Genomic DNA, 22,994 nt, shown 5'->3' on the forward strand with positions numbered 1-22,994 from the left:
TGTAGACCAGGCTGTCCTTGAACTCAAAGAGATCCACCTGCCTCTGCTTCTTCCTAAGTGCTGGGATTAAAGGCATGTGCCACTATGCCTTGTTTTTTAAAAGCAAGTTCTGCAAACTCTCATTTCTTATGCTGGTGTTACCCTAACCTTCAGATTTGAGGGCTCAGCCCTGCATGGAGGTTATAACTATCTTGGATTTAATATCAGCCTCAGATTTTTTTCCTGAGACAGAGTCTTGCTTCTAACCAAGGCTGACTGGAGCTTACTCTATGGACTTGGCTGGCCTCAAACCTGTGACAGTCAGCATTCCTGCCTCTGCTTCCTGAGTGCTGGCATTAGGTTTACAGCCGTGTACTACCAGATTCAGGTCAGCCCCAGATTTCAAAGATCCAATGTTCTCTTACATGAAAGACCAGGGAGTTTTAGGGGAACACAAATTTGACATACATTAACTGTTATTTTCACAAAAGTTGATGCTGTATTCACTCCCCTAACTGGAAGAGCATTTAGGACTTCAGTTGTCCTATTTTATGTGTAAGTCATAGGACCAAATCCAAAATGTTAGTTTTCACTTGCTGGTATCTAGTAATTTCATATGAAGTGACTGGAAATCGTGTCATGAAAAACAATGAAGAGAGATGAAGACATTTTGACTGTGGAGAGGTAAAGCTTTAAAGCTTCTCCTGTAGGCCCTGGGTTCTCTTCTGAGTTTCTGAATGGGAAAAGGACATGGCAGAATAATTTTTCAAATGAAATTTGACTCCGTGATTTTTCAGTAGCATGCTGTCAGTACGAAGGAGAGAACTCAGACAATGTTACTGTGTTTGTACCAGTAACCCAGCGTTGTCTTCACCAAGAGTGAGAGATACCAGGAAAGAATGGGTGTTTGGAATAGGAAGCTGGCCAAGGATGTCACCTCAGGAACTCAGATCAGTGTTTTATAGCATAAGATGCCGAATGGCAGACAGCAGGGGGACACAAGAAGATGGCAGAGTGATAAACAGCAAAGGAATATGTCAGATAAGAAAATGCCATGTGTAGAGAAAGGAAAGGGATCCCAGGCTCCTACAGTCTGACAAAAGTTTTTGAGGTAATGAAGAAGAGTTCAGATTTGCTGCCTCTGTTCCTGTGATGATAAAACACTGACCAAGAGCAACTGGGGGTGGAAAGTTTATTTCAGCTTACAGCCTGTGGTCCATCCTTGAGGGAAGTCAGGGCAGAAACTCAAGCAGGAACCTGAAGGCAAGAACTTAAACAGAGGGGGCTGGTGAGGTAGCTCAGAGGTTAAGAGCACTGACTGCTCTTCCAGAGGTCCTGAGTTCAATTTCCCAGCAACCACATGGTGGCTCACAACCATCCCTAATGAGATCTGGCGCCCTCTTCTGGCCCTCAGGTGTACATGCAGGCTGAACACTGTATACATGAGAAAGGAAGAAAGAACTCAAGCAGAGGCCATGAAAGAATGCTGCTTAATGGCTCACTCCTCGGGGCTTGCTCACCCTGCTTCTTATGCCACCCAGGACCACCCGCCTGGGGATGGCACCACCAATAGCGGGCTAGGCCCTCCCACATCAATCATCAATCAAGAAAATGCCCCACAGACTTGTCTACAATCTGATGGAGTCAATTGCTCAATTAAGGCTTTCTTACATGACTCTAGCTTGTGTCAAGCTAGCAAAAAAATCTAACCAGCACAATTGATTCCTTGTCAATCTGACTCACAAGTACATCTCTATTAAACCGTAACCGTTCTTGTTTATCCCCAAGATCTCACGTTAACTATGACACTACAAAATGCTGTATAACTTTAAAAGCCCCATCACCTTAAAAATTCAATTTACAAGTTCAGTCTAAAAATTCAACATCACTTTGAAAGTCCAATCTCTCAACTGTGGGTTCCTGTACAAGTGACACCAGGATATATTTGAAAGAGAGTAAGGAGAGGTATATGGGAGGACTATTAGGGAGGAAACAGAAGAGGGAAATGATGTAATTATAATCTCAAAAAAATTAGATAACTAAAAACAAAAACAAAACTAAGATACTTTATTCCAAGTGGTGATCCAGAGCACAATTATAGTCAGATCAAAGCAAAATCAAAGTTTTAACAGTAAGAATGCTCAGTCAGTGTTCAGTGTCCTGGACTCCCTCATGATTTTTCTGGCCTCCAAAAGGGCTTGGGCAACTCTATTCTCTGGCTCTGCTCTCTGCAGCAAGTAGAGCTTGTGTGGTAGACTCAGGCCAGCCCCCCTCTACACCTGCTGCTGTCTTTGACTGACATTCCATCGGGCTGGTGTCTCCAATAGCCTAAGGTCATCACTGCAACTGAACCCTCACTTTCGCAGGTCGCCTCTGACAGTGCCAAGCCTCAGCTGCTCCCTGTGACTTCTTCATGTTTTCAAAACCAGTCCCATATGTGAGCCTCTTAGACATTACCAAGTTCTGCTAGCCACTTGAGATGCAGTCTTGCCTCCCACGGACCACAGCATCTGTGCACCGAGCTCAAGGAGGAGATACTTCCCAGATTTCACCTCAGTGATGCTGGCCTCTCAATCACAGCTGACTTCTCGGCCCCAGCTAACCAGCATCCATCCAGTGCTAACCATCCAGTCCCAGTAAAGCAGAGGCTCCACTTTAGTGGTGCGGATCTCTTGTTAATCACAGGTGATTCGTAAGCCCCAGCAGTCCAGAGACCACATATTCTCTCTTTTTTTTTAACTTTTTATTGATTCTTTGTGGATTTCACAGCATGCACCCCAGTTCCACTCATCTCTCTGTCCCTTTATATCTACCCTCTGTCCTTACAACCCCCCTAAATAAAATAATAATAAAAAAAGACAAAAACAAAATTTCATTGTGGAACCTGCAGTGTGTCACAGTGAGCCACACAGTATACACTTTGGTCCATATATCTTTACTTGCAAATGTTCATTGCAATGGGTCAATGGTTTGGTTTGAGGCCTCTGGCTTCTGCTACATTGGATCCTCACTGGGACTCCTCTCAGATATCCTGTAGTTGCCCTGTGTCATGGAGATCCTGCAGCTTTGGATCTGTAGGACCAGCTCCTTCACATGCCCCAGCAGTTCACTGATAGGGTGAGCCAACTCATAGCCATGGATCTGGGCCTGGGTGGTAGCTGAGTTTGGTCAGCCCACCAACTCTCCTGAATCCTCATCACTAGGGTGAGCTTTCCAGCATTGCCCCAGCTAGCTTACCCAATGCCACAGGCAGCAGGGGGTGGGGTCACTTCTCCTTCTCTCACCCTCTCAGGGCTGGCTCCCACACCCACGCCACCAGGGCCAGCTCTACTGTGCTGCCCAGGTGAGGTGCAGGGCACACTGTCCTGAGTGCTGCAGCTGGTAAGGGGCATGGCCAGCTCTCCCACCTGCCAAAGGTGGCAAGAGGGGAGGAGGGCATCATTCCCTTGCCCATGCCACCACATGACAGATGAGGGGGAGGGGCAGTTCACCCCCCACCCCACCACCACCAACAGGATCAGCTCTACAGTGCTGTCCAAGCGAGATGCAGGGCCCACTCTCCCGAGTGCCACAGCCCGTGAAAGGCAGAGCCAATTCTCCTGCTCTCATGCCTCAGGGCCAGCTCTCTGGCATACCACAGGTGGCAAGGATCAAGTGGTGGGAGGGCATCTCTCCCTCACCCACGCCACAGCATGGCAGATGAGGGGCAGAGCCAGCTCTCCCTAGCATTGCAGTCAGTGAAGGGTGGGGCCAACTCTGTGCAGCCCTTGGATAGCAGCATGATCCCAGGCGGCAGTGTAAATCAGGGACAATCATGTGGCTTTTGGTGGTGATAGGGGCCATGGACATTGACACAGACACCTGATGCTGCATGGCTACAGACCCAAACATGGCCCTCAGTGGCAGCATGGGCCAAGACTTCACCATGGTCTCAGGTGGCTTCACAGGCTACTCACATCAGGCTTGTCCTCTCCACCTTTATGACTCCAGACCTGTCTTTTTTCATAGTGCCCAAGCTGTTCCACTTCTCTTTCTCTCCCATCTCTCCAGCCCATACTTGCACACTGTAATGGCTCATGGGCCACACATTGGGCAGGATCTCTGGTGTCTTCTTCCTGCCCACTCTGCATGGTGGGTGGGGCCTCTGGGTGTCTTCAAGTGTTTGTCCACCCCAAAGCTTCCAAAGGAAATAAATCTGTGGCCAGAGTTAGATGCAGCACGGTAAAACTGTAATTCAACATAGAGTCGTCCAGTCTCAAGGTTGAACCGCCACCACAGCCATAGAGATGAGCAGATAGGCTAATGATGAGAAGTGAACACAGTGGACATGTCCATTCGGTTGTCGGTCTCCATTCTGCAGTTGCTGCTCTTCTTCCTGGGCGAGAATGCATCTCTGGGAGTCACAGCGACTCATACAGTGGTCGGTTTTCTCAAAGGAAGAAGGCATAGGCCCACTTGCACTTGTCTTTGTAACTGGTTGTATTATGGGCAGTGTAATTCACTTTTTCCCCAAGTAACAATGTTCTCCACAACCTATTTGCTCTCTTCTTTCTTCTCTCCCATCACTCCACCATCTACTCACTCACTTCCCACCACACCCAGCTGGGCATCAGGCCATGGTGTTGTCTTGGTGCTTTCCAAGTCTCCCAGGCCCTTTGTGGACCTGGGCCAGGTCTCTGTGTTGTCTAGGTGCTTCCTGGCACCCAGGATCTGTTTCTTGATGGCTCCAGTAATGGTGCCTGCCAGGGTAAAGTGCCACTCTTGCTGTTTCTCACAGCCTCCTCTTTTCAAGGTGGTCCTCTCTTGGTCCTGCCTCACTAGGCTGGAGGAGAGATAGAGTCCCTAGCCGAGCCTACAGCTGCTGTAGCCATCACTGAGAACCCAGAGCATTATGATCAGGCCCCAGTGGCCAGCAGCGCTGTCTTGATTCTCAAGACCACATATTCTTAACACAAATATACCATACACAAAAATCCTGATAGAATGTATGAGATACTCTCAAACTTCCCTGTGAAACTTCACAAGCTAGACATTCATCATTTGCATTTATCTCAACACTCTTATTTTCCAAGCTCTACAGAACATTCCATTAAGCATTGAACATTCAGCATCAATGGCTTTTCCAGAGTTCAAAGCACTTTCACAATCCTCCCCAAAACAACACGGTCAGGTCTGTGAGTACAATACCCCACTCCTGGTACCAATTTATGTCCTAGTTAGGTTTCTGTCACTGTGATAAAATACTAAACTAAAGCAACTTTTGATAGGAAAGGGTTTACTTTATCTTATAGGTTATAGTCCCCATGATCAAGGTAAATCAGAGTAGAAGCTTAAGCAGGAAACAAAGCAGGAACTGATGCAAAGGCCACGAGAGAATGCTACTCACTGGCTTGCTCCCCATCATTTGTTCATCCCCCTTTCTTATACCACTCAGGATCACCTGCTCAGGGATGGCACCACCCATAGTGGTCTGGACCCTCCCACATCAATCATCAATCAAGAAAATGCCCAACAAACTTGCTCACAGGCAACCTGATGGAGAGAAATCCTCATTTAATGTTTTCTCTTCCCCCAAAAAAACTCTGTCTTGTGTCCAGTTGTCCAAAAGGTTGACTAGCACAGTGCTGAAAGGAAGATTGTTTCTCACAATCCACATAATACCATGTATACCACATGGGTAGAGAAGAGCTAAAGGAAGGAAGATGGGTACCTTCAGACATTCTGTTCAGTTGATGCTTCTACAGGCCCTAGGTAAATCCCATTGTTTTCTTTTCTTCTTGCCTCATTCCTTCTTCTGAAACATACTTGAAGATAAGCATAAATTATAACAACAAATGAGGATCTCATAAATCATCCCTGTATATTTCAGCAAGCCTTCCCACTATCTTACAACTAGACTATGATTTTTAAACCAGGAGAGTTTCCAATACCTCCCCCCAATCTCCAGGGATATTTGGTAATTCCTGAAAGACATTTTGTTGTTATTGTTGTTTTTTTGAAAGATGAGGAAGCTTCCTCTTGTAAAGATCTTATATATATTAGAATACCACTGTAGCAAAGTATTATTTGGCCCAAAATGCCAATACTAGTATAGGTGAGGATGGCAGACTCTGAATTGAAGAGCAAGATTACCTAATTTGTATTAGAAACACTATAAGCCCACTAAGCTTTTGTATCCTACCCCTAAGGTGAGCTTCTCATAGCATAGTATCTGGTGACTGCTATCTGAGCTTTGAACTTTTTTTGTTTATGTATGTTGAAGGTTACAAAGTCAGCAGTTGTTGGTCTTCTAATTTTATTTGCTCAGTGGATGTGAGTCCTAGTCTACCTGATACCTTCTGAGTATTATGGTCATAGGTCTGAAACAGAAAGCCCTCTTTAGTCAACCATTGAGACTGAGGGTAGGCCATGTCTAAGGCCCCCAATTTAAAACCTATAGTGTCCTAGACATCTCTTCTAACCAACTACAGCCTCTTTGATACAAAAATATTTTGAGGAATTGAGGGTTGGTAAAAACCACTTATGGCATCTAGCTTCTCAAGTCTTAGTGACCTCTCTCCAAGAAAGGTTCTGCCTCTAAAGCTTGTCATTTTTTTTCTTTTTCTCCAAATCCAAAGATTAGAATGTCAGTCAGCATTAGAGATGCTTTCAAAGTAGTCCGAAAGCATTGGTGTCTCCAAAAGAAATCGAAAGTTATGGGAAATTGACAGACTTGAACTAAAATGCACTTATCCCTTTTAAGACAGGATCTTACTATGGCCTCAAAGTTTTTGTATAGCCCAGTCCAGTTTCTAGCTTTCTGTCTCCCATCTCGGTCTCATGAGTGCAGAGTTTATAAATGTGTGCCACTACAGTCAGCTTCCAGATCGGATCTAAGTGACTTCTTGTCTTTGGAATTTGAATGCCTGGGAGAATACTACATATACAGTAGGGATCCAGGAATTTTTTTAAAATGATGAATGAACAGAATTTGGTGAGAAAAATAATTAAGAATCTAAAGTCCCATCAATTTGCTGCAAAATATGATCAAAGACTAGACTGGAATGCCAGAGAGGTGCTGAAACGCACTAATGGAGTCTAGGCTTCCAGGAATTAATCATGATGATAAGGAAGTACTTACTGCTGTACACAATGATTAGTATTATTGCTGAGGCCAAACAGAGTACTGTCAAAATTGTGGGGGTCACCTCAATTAGGTGATTTCTATAAGGAGGGGCTTCTGGGGCTGTGGAGAGAAAAGAATAAGCATCAGTTGTAATGTGCAGCCTACTCTCAGGTTCCCATCCTGTGCCTCTTCACCGTGCACCTGTGGAGAACCTTTGACTCTGCTGATCATCTCACAGACACACAGCTGCCAGCACTCTCATAAACAATCCTACCAAAAATATCCTGTGGGCAACTAACATTCAAATGATAGCTACTGAATGTGAAAAAAGCAACTTGAATGTTTTCATTGACTGAGCTAACTTGGCATGAAGAGAGATTCTAAAGAGATACCTTAAAAGCTATTATCTTTGTAGCTCATTTCTGTAGCTCTTATTACTAAGTCTTACTAGGGATGTCATAATCTAGCTAGATATACCTACTTTTTCCTCCTCTAGCTCTTCTGTCTTTCTCTTGCATGTTCTCGCCACATCCTTCATCTCCACTGTTATATTCCACACAGTGGCCGCCATAAGATTCAGGAGGCGCCTCACATTCTCTTCAAGATTTATTTTTTGCCCTCCAGCCTTAAGTTTTGGGGAGATTAAAAGAACTAACAATGGCTATGAATTGGCATTAGGGGACCGTCCTGGAAGACAGCTTTGTGGGCTAGCTTCTGATGAAGTTCTAGTCTCCCAGGGACCACAGGAGGGATACAAAGACTGGTGGGGAAAGAGGAGAGACTGGTGTGTGTGTGTGTGTGTGTGTGTGTGTGTGTGTGTGTGTGTGTGTGTGTGTGTGTTGCTGCCCTCCAGTCCTCCTCATGGAGGTAGCAGCTAGACCACTTATTTCTCAATCTCTTTGAGAAACAGCAACATCTGAAGAAAGGATAAGGACACAATCTGAAGGGATTATTAGCAACACAACCTCTCTGGCGTCTCTGGATTGGCTTATAAGCAAATATTAAACACTACCTCATTCTTAATTTTCTCCATTACCAAGCCTCATTGATGAAGTTTAGCTTTGACCTTATTTTAGCATTTGGCACAGTAGACCACCTTGTCCTTGGCTTCTCAGATCCCACACTCCTCTGTTTATACTTGTAACACTCATCTTTCTTGGCAGGCACTTCTTCCTCTTAGCTTCTAAATGTCATTGTTCCCATGGTGTCTGTGTGTGACCCTGGTCTGCCTGCATAATCTCATCCACATCAAAGCTTGAAATGCCATCTAATTTCTGAGTTTGAATATTACATTTCTTATCTCATTTCTGGATTCCAGATGTGTTACAGATCCAGCTGCTGACTACATGGCTGGAAGCCAGCTGATGAAAAGTAAATTCATTGTGCTTTCTTTTTTTTTTTTTAATTTTTATTTTGCAATACAATTCAGTTCTACATATCAGCCACGGATTCCCTTGTTCTCCCCCCTCCCGCCCCCCTCACCTTCCCCCCCTGCCCACCCCCCATTCCCATCTCCTCCAGGGCAAAGCATTGTGCTTTCTTTTTAAAGATTTCTTTAATTTTAATTTTACATGTATGGATGTTTTGCCTGCATTTATGTCTGTGCACAATAGGCCAGAAGAAGGCATCAGATTCCTCTGGGACTGGAGTTACAGATGATTGTTAGCCACTATGTGGGTGCTGGACATGAAGAACAGCCCATGCTCTTAACTGCTGAGTCAGGACTTTGGGAGCTCAGTGCTCCAACCCCACACCCAGAGTGAATGAGTAGTCCTAAAAACAAAAATCTGTTCCAAGAAAAGACAATGGTTTGATTCCATGGGACCATTGGAATTGGATATCCTAAAGTAAAATGCCAAAGTCGGGAAATTACAAAGAAGGACAAAATTTAGTGCTTTCAAAAAAGACAGTACATAAACTGCAAAATGACTACCTGATGGTCAGCAGTTATTAGACCTATAAAATTTAGAACATTTATTAAAAGAAAATAAAATTAGTCTAGTAATATCACCATTACACTTGTTTAGTGATGTCAGTAAGTCATAATGACACATCCTATTGTTGGATTTTCTTTACTCTTTACTCTTTGGGCTTTAGTCTTTTGGGGGCCTGCCACCCAGCTCCCAAATAAATTATTCATGGAGGCTTATTCTTAATTATAAATGCCTGGCCTTAGCTTGGCTTGTTTATTGCCAGCTTTTCTTAACTTAGATTATCCCATCTATCTTTTGCCTCTGGGTTTTTACCTTTTCTTACTTCTGTATATTTTACTTTCACTCTTATTCCACAGCTGGCTGTGTGGCTGTGTGACTGTGTGGCTGGCCCCAATGTCCTCTTCTCCTTCTTCTCTTGCTCTTTTCTTCTTCTTCTTCCTCCCAGATTTCTACTTTTATTTATTCTCTTTGCCTGCCAGCCCCTCCTATCCTGTCTCCTGCCTCCTATTGGCCATTTTAGCTGTTTATTACACCATCAGGTATTTTAGACAGGCAAAGTAACACAGCTTCACAGAGATAAACGAATGTAACATAAAAGAATGCAACACATCTTTGCATCATTAAAACAAATGTTCCACAGCATAAACAAATGCAACACATCTTAAAATAATATTCTACAACAACATCTTGTATGTCTGACATGACTAAAATTATCGTCAGAGTCAGTAAGTTCGATTCTAAAATGTAGGTAGCTAGGTTATTCTTTTGGATACTATAGAGTAGACAGTTGCCAGTATAATGCTGCTTACGTTTTTCCCAGGTGAAGTTCTTCGACACTTGAGAGTCTCCATACACAACGTGACACACAATGCTGTGGTTGTAGGTCATATTGAAATCCAGTTTGCTACTGACAGTGTACAGCTCAGTTTCAGGATCTTGAGAAATTGTTGTATTGATGCCACTTAATTCTTTTCCATTTTCCAACCAGAAGAGGTGAGGCTTTGGGAAACCTCCAGAGGTTAAGCACATTATCCTTTTAATGTCCGCTGATGAATTTCCAAGGTCAGTTATATTAGGAACCGGGTAGTCAGCTAGAGATAGAATAAGCATACAGTTATACACAGGTACAGAGCTGTGTGCATAGGTGTATGTTAAATAAATTATCAGGAGTCAATAAGAATGACAAATAAGGTCGAATTGCAGGTCTCCATAAGGCGTTAGTAAATCAGCTAGTTTGAACTGGTGGTGTTAGTTGTCTCTCACCTTGAAGGAGGTAGGAACACACTTAGAAAAAGAAATAGGTTCGTGTGGATTAATGTTGACGTACTGCTCGCTATTTGAAGAGGGGAAGAGACAACTGAATGTTTGTTTGTTTGTTTGTTTGTTTGTTTGTTTGTTTTTTCAAGACAGGGTTTCTCTGTGTGGCTTTGAGCCTTTCCTGGAACTCACTCTGTAGCCCAGGCTGGCCTCGAACACACAGAGATCCGCCTGGCTCTGCCTTCCGAGTGCTGGGATGAAAGGCATGTGCCACCACCGCTCAGCAGAGACAACTGAATGTTTATTGAGTTCCTGTTAGTTAACTCTGTTTTACTCAATCACTGGGCAAGCCTCAGGGAAACATTTCACAATTAGGATAAGAATTTGTACTGTATCAAGCTGATAATAGAAAAATAAATAAATAAATAAATAAATAAATAAATAAATAAATAAATAACTGGGGACAAACCCTCTGGAAATCCTTCTCTTTATGACAACCTTAGGAGATTTGGACTTAGATTTAAAAGGGTTATGGATCAAGTGAGTGGGTAGTGCATGTCTGCAGTCCTAGGCTGAGGTAGAAGTGTTGCTTGAACTCCACAAGTTTGGGGCCAGCCTGAAAAATACAGTGACACCCTGTCTCCTGAAAAAATTAAAATAGCTAGCCAGGGTGGCACCTTTAATCCCAGCACTGGGGAGGCAAAAGCAGGTGTGTTTTTATGAGTTGGAGGCCAGCTTGCCCTACAGAGGGAGTTCCAGGCCAACCAAGGCTACATAGAGAGACCCTGTCTCAAAACAAACAAACAAACAAACAAAAAACAACAACAGCAAACAAAATAAATAAAATGTTCAATAGCACTAACTTGATGTGATTGATGCTTGTAATTTTATTTTCTAAATAAACTAATTTTGGGGAACTCACAACCCTGTAGCAGAACTGAGACCCACAATTACATTTCTCAACACCAGAAGCTGTCTGTGGCTTGCTATATATCTGTTTATCTCATCTTGTCCTTCCACCCTAATATTGTAGGCACACAATGGCTCCTTCTATCTGTTTATTTAGTAAGGAACACGCGAGAAGCCACCCTCCAACCTGAGAACCAGGAAACAGGAGCTTATATGGTCTTGCCCCTGCTGGACCTCTAATTCTCAGCACTCAGTAGCCATCACCCCAAGTCCATGTTCAACACGCCTTGCTTCTTTTTTTTTTTTTTTTTGGTTTTTCGAGACAGGGTTTCTCTGTGTAGCTTTGCGCCTGTCCTGGAACTCACTTGGTAGCCCAGGCTGGCCTCGAACTCACAGAGATCCGCCTGGCTCTGCCTCCCGAGTGCTGGGATTAAAGGCGTGCGCCACCACCGCCCGGCACGCCTTGCTTCTTAAAAAGTAAGTTCAGCTGAGCATGGTGGGGCACACCTGTAAGTCAGGTGTACTTTGGAGGCTGAAGTAGAAGGAGTTTGAGGCCAGCCTGGGCTATGCAAAGAGTTCCACGCCAGCCTGGGCTAAGAGTAAGACCTTTCTCATAAAAAAAAAAGACTTGTACTCAGATAAAATTATGTCCAATATGTACAATATTGAGTCTGTAATCTCAGCCATAACGTTTTATTGATTCCTTGCTACTCTAACATTTTAAGGGACAAAGAGGCCCCCTGGAGTTGACATCATTTGCATATTTGACCTCCAGTAAGACACTGAAGTAGACTCAGAGCCAAGTGTGGAAACGTCTTCTAGCCACTTGCTCACTCAGACATCAGGGATTGAACTCCTCCCCTATCATGTGGGACTCAGTCCCCCCACTTCAGTCCATAGACTGAGCTTTCTTCTTAGAAGGCTGAGTGCTACAGAGCTCACATGAGCAGAGGTCAGTGATCCCCAAGAGCACTTCTTCAGCTGAGGTTTGTCTTGTGACTGTGTGTGGGCCAGTTAATTGGCTTCTAGTCTTGATTTGCTCATCGGTAAGATGGGTTAATAATTTCGTGCTTCCAGGGCTGAAGGGCTGAAATGGCACCATTACTAGAAATCACTTAGCATGGAGCCTGAAACACAGGACATATTTAGGTAGATGCTCACATTTAAAACAGGTTGTCAAGGAACGCTTCTAAAATGGCATAGTGGCATTGGGAGAAATAGGGGAAGGGCAAATACTGACAGATAACCAGGAAAGGGAAAACTCTAAATTGTGAAGTCACTTTAAACCAAAGTAATAATAACAATAATAATAATAATAATAATAAATTGGTGGTGAATCTCTTTGAGTTTGAGGGTAGCCTCCAGGCCAGCCCAAGCTACATAGTAGAACTCAAAAACCAAAAATAAAACCGAGAAAAAAAAACCCAACAGTTTGATGTGTCCCTGAGCTATTATAGTTTGCATTTTTACTTTCTACTTACTAGCTTATACCACTCAATCAACATAAACTGAGAAACAGTTAGCTCAGTAAGAGCCATCTTTTCCATGTCTGACTGAGCTTAGAACAGCCTCAGCTTTGTGTCCTAGCCCTTCTACAAGATAATCTGTTTACAATAACTACTCTGAAGCTCTTGCCTGACTCTGAACCATCTAAAGATTAGCCCTTTGGGGCTGGAGAGATGGCTCAGCAGTTCCAAGTATGTACTCTTAACTTGCTTTTGCAGAACACCCAAGTTCAGTTACCAGCACTCACACTGGGTGACTCACAACTGTGTATCACTCTAGCTCCCGGGGATCCAACACGTTCTTCTGACTGTCCTTTTTTTATCTTATATGATTCAGTTAACACAAGTTTTGGCCACTCTTCCTGGAGCTGGGTAAGGATATCTTATGAACAAAGGCAGGGGTGCACATTATTCAGAAAGGTTAAAAGTCTGTGACCTAGTTAGCTTGTTACCCGGAATAGATATTTCTCAGGTGCAGTTCACAGTGCAGGCACATTACATCAAAGTTATGTTCCTACAACTCAGAAGGCATTTCAGGCCATTATCGTGCCTGGCGTGATTCCTGTGACCTTCTGCTATACTAGTAATAGAAAAGTACATTGATAGATTTTTTTTTCCACCTTGAACAATCAGTTAGATTTTTTTGTAAAACTGGAAACTCACTCCTCGGATATGAAATGAGACGCATCCTTCTTTGACAAAATTGTCACCTACACCAATAGACATGTGCCTTTAAGGACATTACAAATCGGTAAATCAGAGAATCCTACCAACCTCTGACAAACAGCTTCACAGAAGCCAAGTGTTTCCGTTTGTGAACTCCTCCTTCAGACTTTTGAATGACACAGGTGTATATGCCCCTGTCCGACAGGGACAGGGACAGGATCATAAGAGAGAAGTTGCTAGAGATGTCAAGTACAGTCCGGTTCTTATACTGGGACCACACTTCTATCTTCTCTGGGGTGTAACTCAGCACCGCTTTGTCATCTTTTTGCCAGTAGACTCGGAGCCTCGTCAGTTCATCAGGAGAAAACGGATAACCACAGGGCAGTGATGCCACTCCTTTCACTGACTTGGACACATGGACAATACCTAAAAGGCAAGTGAGAAAAGATTGAACAACCTTTATTGGACAAACCCAACTCATTCTATCAAGTGATGAATGACTCTAGAATGAATTTTTTTTTTTTTTTTTTTTTTTTTTTTGGCCCTAACACATTTTGTTGTTGTTTTTAGAGATAGGATCTCTCTATGTAGTCCTGGCTGTCCTGGAACTTGCTATGTAGACCAGGGTGGCTTGAACTTACAAAATCCTCCTGCTTCTGCCTCCCGAGTGCTGGGACTAAAGGCATGCACCACCACTACTGGCTTTCAGATATTATTTTTATTGTGGTTGAAAAGAACTACAATAAACCACCATGTGTGTTGGATACTTTTAATCCTAGCACTTGGGAGGCTGAGGCGGGAGAACAAGTTTGAGGCCAGCTTGTCCTACATTGGGAGGCCCTGTCTCAAAATACCAAAGGCTGGGGAGGTAGCTCAATGGTAGAGCACATGTATGTCGTGTGCAGGGCCCTAGGTTTGACTGCCAGCACTGAAAGAAATACATCAAATTTACGATATTGACCATTTTTAAGTTTACAGTGGAGAAATATCTTCACATTGTTGTGAGACAGATCACAGAGCTGTCTGTATGTGTCATGAATCTCTGTACCCATTAAACAACAAGCTCTCTTCCATTTCTCTCACCCCTGGAACCACCACTCTACTGTTAGTTTCTATGAATTTGACTACTTTAGATATACTGGCCTTTTTGTGGGTGGCTTGTTTTACTTAATGTTATGTCCTCAAGGTTTATTCACCTTGTGTTACATGACAAGATTTCCTTGCCATATGGTATGACAATAATGATCACAAATAATTTCTGTTTCTGTCTGTCTGTCTGTCTGTCTGTCTCTCTCTCTCTCTAGCTATATATCCTTTTCCCAACTTGTATGTTGTATAGTCACACACACACACACACACACACAATTGATAAATCTACTCATCTGTTAATGGACATATGGGCTGCTTCCACCTCTTTGCTATTACCATGGATAATATTGCTGTCAACACGGGTATGCAAATGCCTCTTCATAACCCTGATTTCACAAATCAGTCAGGTTTCAGTCCTACCCCAGGCTAGCCTTGAACTCTCTATGTAGCCAAGGGTGACTTTAAACTCCTGGTCTTCCTGTCCCCACTTCCTGAGTGCGGCAATTACAAGCAAACACCATTACGCCTGGGGCCCTATTACTTCTTATGTGCTCTATCTAACATATTGATCCCCCAAAGAGAAAATGGCCTTAACCAAAACTCTGGTGAATGTGCTGCCATTTGCCTATAGACCATACACTGCATCCTAGTGCCTATCATACCCTTCTTTTTTGTTTCCTTTGTGGCTGGTGGCAATGTCAGAGAAGCAGCAGGTGGCTATTGATTTCAGGGGATCAACCCACCAGCATTCAAAACTCCAATAGGCGAATCTTGGATAGGCAAGGCCCTGAGGGCTTTGGCCCCAGAATGTCTCTTGCTACTGCATTTGTTTTTACATGTTTACCACTGCCATTTTTCTTTGGTATCTGGCATGGTGTGAATAGGTGTGGGGGGATCTCCACTGCCTTTAATGTGGTGTGATTCTCTCAGGGAAATATCCCATTCTACTGGGCATTTTTACCTGTGGATTATTTTAAAGATGATTTCCTCCTAAGCTGAATTGTTTTAAGTGTTGCCCCCTGCCCCTGATGAAACATGACTACAGAGGATAGAAAAATAGAACAAGGAAATGTCACACAGCTAGTTTCTCTTGAGGAGCCATATAGACTGTGGCTTAGGTTAATGACTGAGGAAAACAATTGAGTCCCAGAAGTTAAATTAGCTTAAGTTCTTTTAATGTTGAGAGATGTGTTCATGGGTTTCAGTGTGCATCATAGATGAAACAAAGCTTTAAATAATGACTAAGGTTAGGTTAAAATGTTTTTGTTAATGGCTTTGAGGTTAAAAAAGAAAACCTTGAAAACAATTTAAAGGAATATTTTTAATAGCTGAGTGAGGTACTTGTTGAGGTCAGGGAACAAGAATAATGACAGTCTGGCTATTGTCGGCTGAAATATCTTTCTTGCTAGGAGGACTGTGATCAAGGGTGATGATTAATTCCTTGTACCCATTTCTCCCCTCAGCTTCCTGATACAATAAACTGTTGATGAATGGGTGTGCACCCTGAGGATTTAAAATAGAGCCAACTGAGCCGGGGCGGTGGTGGCGCACGCCTTTAATCCCAGCACTTGGGAGGCAGAGCCAGGCGGATCTCTGTGAGTTCGAGGCCAGCCTGGGCTACCAAGTGAGTCCCAGGAAAGGCGCAAAGCTACACAGAGAAACCTTGTCTCGAAAAACCAAAAAAAAAAAAAAAATAGAGCCAACTGATTCTTTTTTAATATATAAAAGTTTAGATTTGAGCCAGGTGGTAGTGGCGCACGCCTTTAATCCCAGCACTTGAGAGGCAGAGGTAGGTGGATCTCTGTGAGTTTGAAGCCAGCCTGGTCTACAAAGGGAATTCCAGGACAGCTGGGACTGTTACACAGTGAAACCCTGTCTTGAAAAATCAAAAAGAAAAGAAAAGTTTATGATTCTTTTAAGATTTCTTATAAGACTACCCTTTGAGATAAATAATAAAATGATTGGTCCTTTCTTTGTAACTGCAAAATGTAGCCTGCAAACAAAAGAATTGGCTGAGAAAAATACCTTGCTTACTTACACTCTGTTTGTCTATAACAAGTTGCTTGGGTATGAACGTATGTGGGTTCTTGGGACAACTTGTTTTTCACCTACAATGTGTAACATGTTTAATCATGTAAAGGATATGGAAAACATGATGTTTTTTACTTGTATTCATTGTAATCATTCACTTGGATAATAGAATGTAACCACACTGTAATTTTTATATTGCTTGAAAGATTTTCCTGGGGTATTGAGGAAGACCAGCTTCCTCTTATTCCCCTAGGGTACTCTTAAGCAGGGAGAAATGAGGAATTTGTAGATAGAAATATATATATATATATATATATATATATATATATATATATATATAGAGAGAGAGAGAGAGAGAGAGAGAGAGAGAGAGACAGTTAGAAAATATAGGCTAGCCTCAGGAGGGCCTGGGTCCAAACCCAACCCATCAACCCCTTCTATCTCTATCAAAGAGCTTTTTAAAGGAATGCCAAGGGGTGGAGCAAAAGACTTCCACCCATCACAGCCAAGTGTAGACCATCTCAAACACCTGGTGACCTTGAATGTGGTCCAGCCATCCCCTAATGCAGCCCTGCTGTGTAAAGCAAGCTCGGATCTCACTGGGAAACCTTTGTGGGCTCCCACAGGTCCCTCCTCTTAATTTTTTAAAGAGCCCCTCAGGCTCCACCAGATAGACTGAGGTCTGTCTTAGGTCATTCTCTATGATTATTTCTTCCATTATCCATCATGGAGATATGCTTTCCATCAAACATACTCTGTCTTAGGCTGGAAGCTATCAAGAGAAAGTTGCCCATCCTTAACTCTCAGCCTCTGATAGGAGGGAGTACTGATCTTAACTCAGCTCTGGCCCAGGTTCCTATTGAGCTTACAAACTCCACAGCAATCTTCATAGCTGCCACACCTCCCAGTACAGAAGTAGAGGATAATAGAGATGGCATTTCTTTTTTGGAATGGGTCTTAAGATGTCTGTAACAGCCTTAGCTGTGCCAAGCCCCTTTTCAACTAAAACTCTTGATGCAAACTGCATCTAATAAACTACATCCAACTTAAAGATTCCCTTAGCTTTTTTACCAAACTCTGGTTCATTAACCTTAACATAATTCTGGTATAAACATCACCATTCAAACCATTCATATTTACAACTCTATTTTTATTTTTTATTTTTTTGAGACAGGGTTTCTCTGTGTTGCTTTGAAGCCTTTCTTGGAACTCACTCTGTAGCTCAGGCTGGCCTTGAACTCATAGAGATCCACCTGCCTCTGCTTCCAGAGTGCTGGGATTAAAGGCATGTGCCACCACCGCCTGGCTCATATTTACAAATCTCTTAATTGAACTATTATCACTATACATATTTACACTTCTTGCAAGCTTACATTAAACATTTAGACTTACATTCAACAGTTACACTTCTCACAAATTTACATTCAACATATACTTATTTATATTTCTTACAAGCCTATGTTCATAAGGAAACTCTATAGGACTACCTTAGAAAATATCTAGGAAAGATTTCTTAGAAGAACTATAAAGACTCTTAGCGAACTAACTTACACTAGAAAGAATCTCTTAGCAGAAATTAGTCTTATTTTTTATAGATATACTTCCTACAAGCCTATAGTCTTAAGGAAACTCTATAGGACTACCTTAGCAAATATACTTCTGAGAACTATTAGAAAGACTCACACAATATCTACCCTAAGATAAGCTTACATTCTATAGGACTACTTTCTTAGAACTACTAGAAAGACTCTCTTAACAAGACAGGAAGTATGCAAATTATTTCTAAAGTTCAGAGCTTATAGTCAGCTTAGATATCATTTTGAAAATTCTTTTGACAATCGGCCAAATATTTCGTAGCAAGGTTATTTGTTCACCAAAACTGCTACTATTCAAAGGAGTTGAGAACATAGATGTTATTTCATGAAACACATTCTTCATTAGCTTACTCTGAGGAAGAACATTTCATGATTTAGTATTTTTCACCTCATTCATTACCTTCTCAACCCCTGTTGTTATTATTAGCAGCTATAATATACTCTAACCATGAGTTATTTAACTCAGACTGTTCTCACAAACATCAGTACATTCACTAAGCAAACATTCTGATTCAGCATTGATTTCTTAGGGAACTTTCAAGTGAAGCAACTATTTTGTGATATGGTTAGATTTTTCTGAAGTTTGATCCCCGTCTATAAAGCAGTCATTTCTTTTTGAATTCCTGTTTCCTTGTCTCTTTATTAGATTTGCAAAGGAATCATTCATTGCAGGCTATTTGTTCAAGAGACAAAAAACTTATTTATTTGTTCATAAGTTTCTTCATATCTAAAACAATGTTCAGTGTATGGACTGCTTTCCCTTGCTTTTTTTTTTTTTAAGGATTTTAAAGTGGCTTGTTGACAAATGGTATTAGTGTTTTAAATCATCTCCTGAGAGGCAAGCTGTTTGTCTGACCTTAGTTCCCCAGAGGTAAGATTAAGCTTTCTAGCATTGCTTTGAAAAGAAACTTCATTCTGAGCTGAAAAGAACAGTTTTTGGACAGTATCGCCATCTTGAGCCTAAAAACTACCTTTCCCAGAATGCATTTCTCTATATCAGCCCACTTTCGGACTCCATTTCCCATAGTTCCTTTCGGGTCAAGGAGTCAACTTCCGGTTCCCTTTACAGGTCTTAGTTTTCTTGGTTTAGCTTTTGCAACGGAAGATTTGAACCAGGCTTTTTGCCATTTCACCACAGGAGATCGAGAAATTTCTGTTTTCCCTGAGCTGGTCTTGCTAGGTGTGTTTCTTTCCTGACACTGTTCCCGAAGCTGAGTGTACTTGCCCGCTCATGCGTATTCAGGCAGGTCCCTCCGTGCTCAAAGCAAAATTCCCTCGGGGCTTGCTTTTTTGAGTTATGGGGTCAGTGAAAGAAAGCTTTTTCCCAGCCCTTTCAGAGAGAATTCCCCCCACCCACCCCCAGCTTTTCTCCAGGATATTGTCATGGCTTATCTCCTCCCCCAGCTACAAAGCCCCTAATGTCGCAGACACCGGAAGTCGAGAGGCTTGGCTTTACTGCATTCTCCTTGCCAGTAACCCTTCCCCAGGTCCCTACCGCTTCTGTTGCAGCTTCACCTTGGGGGAAGCCGTTCCTGCTTTGGCCTTCTGCCTGCACTCTCTCATTAGGCACTAACCGCAGGGTACTTCTGGCTACTGATTTTACTAGCAGAGAGGATTTGCCATATTCCAAGAGGCTTGTTGTTTCTAAGGCCATCACAGGTGATTTTCCCAAGCATTTATGGCAAAGTTCTATCTAACCTCAGGGGATTCTGACTGCTGCTTCTCCTGTCTTGAAAGAAAGACTGAGCTTAGCAGAGAGGTTTTGCCCTGTTCCAAGAGGTTTGTGGTTTCTTCTTGGAGTGCCACAGGTGATTTTCCCATAGCTGTCCTTAACAGGTGAATCTAATTATGTCCTTACAGAAAGAGAAATCTCAGAGAAGCAAAGCTCTAAAAGGCTTTTTAGTTTTGTTGTTGTTGTTTTTTAGAGAGAGAGAGATTGCTAAGTTTTCCCAAAACTTCTGTTCTCTAAACTTTGGCTTTCATGCCACGAGGAAACTAATTCTTCATCTGTATCTGCCTCAGGGGAAATCTTTTTCCTCTGCTGCTTGGACTTAGCATTTTAGCTGTCCCCAGACCAAAAGCTTCCATAGGAATCTTTTTTCTGCCTGTTAAGCTCAAAGAAGATAGATTTTTTTTTTCTAGTTTGCATTCATGGCCCCATAGTTAGAAAATCAAGGACCCAATTTCTCTGTCTTGTAGTTTATCTTAGTCCTAAATCTTTTTCTTATGCCATATTTCTAAATTTTCCTACACTGCCTTATATTTTTTCCTTAAGATAGAAAGATAGAGTGGAGAGAAAAAGAAAGAAACCTAGATAGCAAGAAATCTACACTGCAGCCTTATATTCAGACATCCTTCCAGTTCATTTTTTCTTTTTCTCCCAAGGATAAAATCCCCCACTTTTAATTTTACAAAACCAGACTGGTCCAACTGCTTCCTGTGGGGCTTTCTTCCAAAGCTTTCGCCAAGTACTCTGGGTGTCCCTGTTCCTGGTGCCATTTGAGGGAGACCAGCTCCCTCTTATTCTCCCAGGGTACTCTTGAGCAGGGAGAAATGAGGAATTTGTAGATAGAAGTATATATATATATATATATATATATATATATATATATATATATATATATATATATATATAGAGAGAGAGAGAGAGAGAGAGAGAGAGAGAGAGAGAAAAAACATAGGGTAGCCTCAGGAGGACCTGGGTCCACCAGCCCCTTCTGTCTCTATTAAAGAGCTTTTTAAAGGAATGCCAAGGGGTGAAGCAAAAGCCCTCCCCCCAGCACAGCCAAGTATAGATCATCCCAAACATCTGGTGACCTTGTACATGGTCCAGCCATCCCCTAATGCAGCCCTACTGTGTAAAGCAAGCTCAGATTTCACTAGGAAACCTTTGTGGGCTCCCACAGGGTATATAAGCTGTAAGTGAAAAAATAAAGTTATAGAAGGAAGACATCAAGAGAGATAAAAGGATACATCTGGACAGAGGTAAAAAGAGAAAGAACAGAAAGAAAAGATGATAAGAGTGTATGTGTGTATTTCCCCTTTTCGACAGCCCCAGAGAGTTAAGCTTAGCCTCCTCTTCACAGGACCCACAGAATTAAGTTTTACTCCCTCAGATAGAAAAGTCAAATTGAGTGATAGTCCACCAACTCTGTTGGATCACCCTCAATGTGATCCCTGTGCTGTGAGAGGCTGGTCCTCAGGGCAGCGGTACTTTGTAGTCGCTCTTTGAATGGGAACAATTAATTGCAAGTTCACCTGTTCCCTTGACCTGGTCTTTGGGATAGAGGTCATAGCACTTTACAGAGACTTTGAGATGTTTAGGAAGCTCAGGGCAGAGGAGACTATGATTCTATGGCCTGTGGCTCTTCATCAGGAAGAATAAGGGAAGCAGTTAAGAGAAAATACGAATTTAAAAGGGCCATATTCTAAATAGGTAATACAACCGAACATCCTTATTCTTGACAACATTAGTGAATTGGCCTAGTCTCCAAAATTATTTACATTTTATTTGGGATGTGGCAGGGTCTTGCTATGTATCTCTGGTTGGCCTCAAACTGATGGCAATCCTTTTGCCTCAACTTCATAAGTACTAAGATTACAGAAAAGTACCATCATGCACAGCTCCAAAATTTATTTAGAACCCAGAATCAATACTTGTAGGATTTTAGACATGGACAGAACAGCAAAATATGTGAATGCCAGACATTCCCAACAGTGATAAAATAAACCATGATGTTCTGTCATCTTATTTCAGCTTTCATACTGCAACAAGGACCGTTTTGTCTGATTTCAGTCTACTTAGTGCCATACTTCACACATAACATGACTCTGTTTCAAAAAAACCAAACAAACAAAAAACCCTACCCAATGGAACTTTCCCTTTCATTTCTTCTAGAGCTCTTTCCTCATGTTGTGTATACACGTACATACACACATACACACACACACACACACACACACACACACACACACACACACTAAGTTGCACAGAACTGCGTTTTGTTTTGTTGTTTGAGACAAGGTCTCCCTAGGTAGCTCAGGTTAACCATCTCATTCTCCTGCCTCAGCTGGAGTTATTCCTTCCTGAATTCTGGGAAAGGTGTAAGTTGCCATACCTGGTTTTGAGTGTTCTCATTTTCCTACACTGTTTGATTTGGGAGAACAAAGGCCACTAAACCTACTTCTAGATTAGAGAATGACTCAGAGGAGAGCTGGGATGCTCCTTTTATATAAATCTTCTGATTATGCAGCCTAAAGTGAACCCAGTACTCTTGCCGCAACCTTATACATTGGATACCTATTACTACAATGGCAAATAAACTGCCATTTCTCTACCATACATACAACTTAGTTAAGCATCCTGGAATGGTGATGTCACTACAAAGAATTGCCCTGATTCTTCCTCTCTCCACACATCATATGATAACAAATGGTGTGCATTCTAATGTACAGAAAAAGCACTTGCTCATTTTACACACAGATCCTAATGTCTGTGGATAAGAGTCACACGCAGGGACACCCAATCCTCCAGTCCCATGAGAAGGCAGGTGGGTTTTAAGAGACCCTAATGAAAGTACGGAGGCAGGTTAAACAATCTGCTGTGCCACAAAAGAATATGGAGGACAAAGTTGAGGACTGTGAAGCCTGAGAGGCATTATCAACTTTTGTTCTTTCTGTAGCTTATTTTACAAATGAGGAAACTATGCCAAGGAAAAGGCACTGCCCCAATTTTACGTATCATATGTGTTTCCTCTCTCTCTCTCTCTCTCTCTCTCTCTCTCTCTCTCTCTCTCTCCCTTACATTTTTAAAAAAGATTTTATTTCTTTATTATGTGTAGTGTTCTACCTGCATGTATAACTGCAGGCCAGAAGAGGGCACCAGATCTCATTACGGATGGTTGTGATGCTGGGAATTGAACTC

The 22,994-nt window shown here is 42.3% G+C and overlaps 1 protein-coding gene across 1 annotated transcript; it reads right to left on the minus strand.

Annotated features, from left to right (window-relative positions):
* Window positions 1-4,234: 4,234 nt before the first annotated feature.
* On the minus strand, window positions 4,235-14,965 carry Cd80 (CD80 molecule). The gene is made up of 6 exons (XM_059277015.1): window positions 14,953-14,965; window positions 13,464-13,781; window positions 9,828-10,109; window positions 7,100-7,204; window positions 4,566-4,718; window positions 4,235-4,452 (listed from the first exon to the last, which is right to left on the minus strand). Exons 1-6 carry the CDS (start codon window positions 14,963-14,965, stop codon window positions 4,235-4,237), a joined length of 1,089 nt encoding a protein of 362 aa, XP_059132998.1.
* Window positions 14,966-22,994: the final 8,029 nt, after the last annotated feature.

Source organism: Peromyscus eremicus, chromosome 12, assembly GCF_949786415.1.
Source record: "Peromyscus eremicus chromosome 12, PerEre_H2_v1, whole genome shotgun sequence".
In the NCBI taxonomy this organism is placed as follows: domain Eukaryota; kingdom Metazoa; phylum Chordata; class Mammalia; order Rodentia; family Cricetidae; genus Peromyscus; species Peromyscus eremicus.